At 34.7% G+C, this 5,149-nt stretch overlaps 1 protein-coding gene across 1 annotated transcript; it reads left to right on the top strand.

Moving 5' to 3' along the window:
• Nucleotides 1-362: 362 nt before the first annotated feature.
• Nucleotides 363-3,362, top strand: LOC128554192 (uncharacterized). Its single transcript, XM_053535439.1, has 2 exons — nucleotides 363-599; nucleotides 3,162-3,362. Exons 1-2 carry the CDS (start codon nucleotides 408-410, stop codon nucleotides 3,312-3,314), a joined length of 345 nt encoding a protein of 114 aa, XP_053391414.1. The 5' UTR covers nucleotides 363-407; the 3' UTR covers nucleotides 3,315-3,362.
• Nucleotides 3,363-5,149: the final 1,787 nt, after the last annotated feature.

Below are 5,149 nucleotides of genomic sequence, written 5' to 3' on the forward strand. Positions count from 1 at the left end.
CTGACTTGTTTACAATAGCTAAAGAAAGTTGAATTTTAATGTTTCGGCAGGACAGGTTAACATGTGATAACAAGAATATTACATTTGTGACTTTCCCACATTGAATTTACTATTAAACTCGTTGAATAAAATTGATAGATTGCTCGGCAGAGCCTTGCATTTTATTCATAAAGTCAACTCGTTTACTAAATTCAATATGAAAGTACACTCAAAAATATCCTGTATTTATGCAAGCCTGTACCACATTTAGCATCGTAATTATCTATGAATTAATCTTATGCATACATGATGAGCAAAATATTTGTTTTCGGAATGTTTGATGGAACAGGATATATATTAAACCTGTATCATTGTTTAGTTTCAGCAGGAAGTTGCATCACAGCAATGCTAACACGCTTACACAGTTAATGGACATTTGGAGTGGTAGTCAAAGTCCAGGCCTATTCGGGTACAAGCTTGAAGAAACATATGATTTTGTGTCATGGATGTCACCATACCTAAATGGCATAGAGGGTCATTCCAAACCACATGCATACAAAATTTGCAGAAACGAAATTGGAGAGGTTGTATTGTTATGGAAGGCATGGCCAACAGATGCTGTAAGCATCTTTTTTTTAATATATAATATGAAGATAGATGAATGTTTTCAAGTATGAAACGATGGTTTCATTTCTTTAACCGCTACACATGATAAACAAAGCTGTACATATTAACATCATCAATAAATGCTTTGCGCTAAGCGTTCGTATTCCCTGATTATGAGCGAAAATGTTTTTTAAGATTAATGCACAAAGCCTTAAACATGATTCGGCTGAAGACCTATTCACCGATTTAAAGCTGAATTGCGGTACTTCCTTATCTGCTGAGTTATTGTGATCGCTCGATGTCCGTCGTCTGTCGTCTGTCAACATTCAGCTTGTGTATGCGATTGATCGTCATTAAATTTGATCAGAATAGTTGCCGCGATGATATCTAGGCCAAGTTTGAATATGGGTTACCTGGGGTCAAAACTAGGTCAATAGGTCAAATCAAAGAAAAATCTTGTGTATGCAGTTGAGACTGCATTTTACACCCGATCTTCATGAAATATGATCAGAATGTTTGTCTGGATAAAACCTAGGTCGAGTCTGAATATGGGTTATCAAGGGTCAAAAACTAGGTCACCCGGTCAAATTAAGAAAACCCTTGTGTACGCAATAGGGGCTGCATTTTACACTGGATATTCATAAAAAATTGTCCGAATAAGTGCCTTGATAAAATATAGGTCAAGTTAGAATATTGGTCATCTGGGGTCAATAACTAGATCACTAGGTCAACTCAAAGAAAAACCTTATGTATGCGATAGAGGCTGTATTTTTCGATTGATCTTCATGAAATTTGGTCAGAATTGCCTTGATCAAGTTAAGGTCTTGCTTGAATATGGGTTATCTGGGATCAAAAACTAGGTCACTAGGTCAAATCATAGAAAAACCTTGTGTATGCAATGGGGACTGCATTTTATACCGGATCTTCATGAAATTTGAGCAGAATGTTTATGTGGATGCAATCTAGGTCAAGTTCGAATATGGCTTATCTGGGGTCAAAAGCTATGTCACCTGCACAAATCAAAGAGAAACCTTAAAACGCAATAGGGTGTGCATTTTACACTAGACATTCATAAAATTTGATCAAAATGATAGCCTTGATGAAATCTAGGTCACGTTCGAATATCGGTCATCAGGGAACAAAAATTAGGTCAGTAGGACAAATCAAAGAAAAACACTCTGTATGCGATAGAGATTGTATTTTTCAATCGAGGTTCATGAAATTTTGTCAGAATAATTGCCTTAATAACATCTAGGTGAAGTTTGAATATGGATTATCTGGAATCAAAAACTAGGTCACTAAAATCAAAGAAAATTTTTGTGTAAGCAACAGGCACTGCATTTTAAACCCGATCTTCATGACATTTGATCAGAATGTTTGTCTGGATGCAAAATAGTTAACAAATAATCAAGGCCTTCGAGTGGTTTATCGTCTAATTTACCACGGTTCAGAGTTCAGATGTGTAGGAATTGAACCACGAGAGCGTTAGCCCAATTGGTTAAATACTGAAGCATCTGAACGATGAACCGTGGTAAATTAGACGATAAATCTCAAGAAGACCTTTATTGTTTTCATTCCGATAGCTCACTGACATATTTTAATAAATATTATGCTGAATTTCATTTACCCGAGAAGTAATGTATCGGTCGTCATGTGGCAATTTGACGTCATAATGCTGTCTTACCGGTCCGCGCGTCAACCGTTGTTTATCGTAGAATATACAGAGCTTGATTTCCTCCTTTGTTTAACTGGAAATCAAACCGAGTCATGCTAGAAGTCAAGTTTGAATATGGGTTATCTGGGGTCAAAAACTAGGTCACCTGCAAAAATGAAAGAAAACCAACTAGTACGTAATATGGGGCTGCATTTTACAATGCATGTTAATAAAATTTAGTCAGACTAGCTGCCTTGATGAAATCTAGGTCAAGTTTGAATATGGATAATCTGTGGTCAAAAACTAGGTCGCAAGGACAAATAAAAAAAACATGTATGCAATAGGGACTGCATTGTACACTGGATCTTCATGAAATTTTATTACATTTTTTGTCTTGATGACTTATAGGTCAGGTTTGAATCTTGGTCATGTTGGGTCAGATACTAGTTCATCCAGTCAAATCAAAGGAAAAGCTTGAAAACACTTTAGATGCCACATTGTTGACCATTTCTTTATGAAATTTGGTCAAAATGTTTACATTGTTGTTTAAAGTCTTGTATGATTTCGAATGTGGATCGTGTGGGGTCAAAAACTAGGTCATTAGGTCAAATCAAAGGAAAAGCTTATATACACTCTAGAGTTCATTTTTTTCATTCTTCCTGAAACTTTGTCAGAATGTTTTTTTTTATGGAATCTTGGACAAGCACGAGTCTTGGTCATGTGGGGTCAAAAACTAGGTCAAATCAAAGAAAATTCTTATTTACCCTCAAGATGTTTGGTCCAGTCTTAATGAAAACTGGTCAGAATACTTGTTACTATGAAAACACGTTTACACTGTTATGGTGTGTTATTCAGATGAGCGACCCAGGGTCATCGTGGCCCTCTTGTTTTATGTACACGAGAAGTATTTCTTATATCTTAGGAATGGAATTACTGTGCAGGAAGTGGCGGGATAGGAATTTTGACTGAGAACCCAAAGGGACTTCCGACGAATGCCGAAACAAACAAAATAACAACAGATAGACTTAAAGCAGATTTGTCGAAGAACGAAAGGTTTTTAAAAAAGATGAACTAAGTTGGTGGTCAAACTTCTTTGATGAGATTGAAAAAGGTATTTAAAACGCTTTGAAACAAAATATTTCTTAACTACGTGCTACCACCTAAATTCAAAGAAATGTTAATTACACTTAGGAGGGAGACAGACACAGATATATATAAGGCAGTTACCAAGCATAACTTTAAACTGCAACGGGGATTTGGTATCATTTTGGGCGTGACTTTCTTCAGTCCGTTTGTTTGTTGCTTTTAATGCAGTTCCTTTTACTTGGGTAACAGTTACATTCAGTACAGGACTTTTAGAATGCGTAGTTAACAAAACGCTGATAGTGTCTTTTAGATTAAAATGTTTACTTGGTAAAGCTGGTTGGCTCTCCTTGTAAATGTTTCGTCATACGCTGTTAAAGTTGAATCTTTTAGTATTGATAAATCAGTTTTATAAGTAGCTAAAATGATTGGCAGTCCTGCAACAACATAGCACAATTACGGAGTACTATCATAATAAAGACTGATTGGTATGCAAAAGCATTTTCTTTCATGACATGCAAAATATTTTCTTGCAGATAAAGAGCAACTTACAGCACCTCTTGAGGAGTTGAGAAAAATTGAAAAAACAGAAATACGATATGCGTTGACAGATAACGTTGATGAATGTTATTCTGATGATGAAATTCCAATACAGGTATATAAGATTTACACACTATACACATTAACAGAGTGAAATTATCAGGTATACTTAAATGTTCACGAATATACACTAACTTTATGTCATAAACTTCTAACGAGGTAGATTGTAATAACTTTTAATGACAATTATTACAGTGTCGTTCATAGCGGAGCGGCTGAAATCATTTTCATTGTTAAGTTTACATTACTCTAATTTATTTTTACCACTGGCTTAAATTGCACTTGAATGTTAAGCTAATTGAACAACAAACTTACAATTCTATATATTGAGTACATGGAAGCCTTTAGCAGGTTCCAGTCAAAAAGTAATTATTTATGAATCAATCCAAAATATATTTCACAAGGGCTTAGCCCGAATGAATTAATCGTACTTGGACATATAAAAATGTATATACAATATCATTTCGATTCTAAGACATGTTTATGTATTCAAGCGGATGAATTAGGAGAAGCACTGTAAAGTAAAATGTGACATGATCTTGTTTTAAGAGCGTTAAGTTACAGGAAGTAACACATTCTACATAATAATCTGGGAGTGCGTAGACGCCTAAAGAGTTATTTGCTTCGTCTAATAACTAGTACAGTGTGTGGGTAAATTAAGTGTAACACTATTCCGATATTTCATTTCTATTCTAAAAGGTATTTTATCCAAAAAAAAAACAAGATCAAGTGGATTAGCACTCTTTTTGATGCCTGCATGACACCAGACAGTATGTCGAAATGACGTATTATTTATATTTCAACTGAAACAGCAAAAACTAGATTAAACATTTTTATTCTGGTTATCGTGCTAAGTCCTGTTAAGGGCACACATTGAATGCAGCCCCATAATTGCATGTATGCTAAAAATATGGCATAAATTACATAGTAGAATCTACCTGTTCATTAAAAAATATGTATAATTATATCTCATTTAGTGATTTGTTGTTTGAATAAAGTCATTGTTTGGAGTTCTGATGTGATGCCATTATATCACAAGGGAGCAGCCCAAGTGATACAATAATACACATACAAACGGCAATGATTTTTGTTTAAATAGCAACTCACTAAATGAGATATATTATTTCAATTATGACTGTTACCAACATCTTTGAAGATATTCACCAAATATTTGCCATTTCGGCGCGCTTTTCTTTTGTTACGTTTGACAATGTATAGAAAAAAACG

Source organism: Mercenaria mercenaria, unplaced genomic scaffold, assembly GCF_021730395.1.
Source record: "Mercenaria mercenaria strain notata unplaced genomic scaffold, MADL_Memer_1 contig_4815, whole genome shotgun sequence".
Lineage (NCBI taxonomy): Eukaryota > Metazoa > Mollusca > Bivalvia > Venerida > Veneridae > Mercenaria > Mercenaria mercenaria.

Bases quoted from the DNA above. Each gene is read 5' to 3' on its own strand.
- LOC128554192 (XM_053535439.1), top strand. From the start codon at position 408: ATGGACATTTGGAGTGGTAGTCAAAGTCCAGGCCTATTCGGGTACAAG. The intron at 600-3,161 runs GTAAGCATCTTT...CTTATATCTTAG, and splicing joins AGGCATGGCCAACAGATGCT to GAATGGAATTACTGTGCAGG.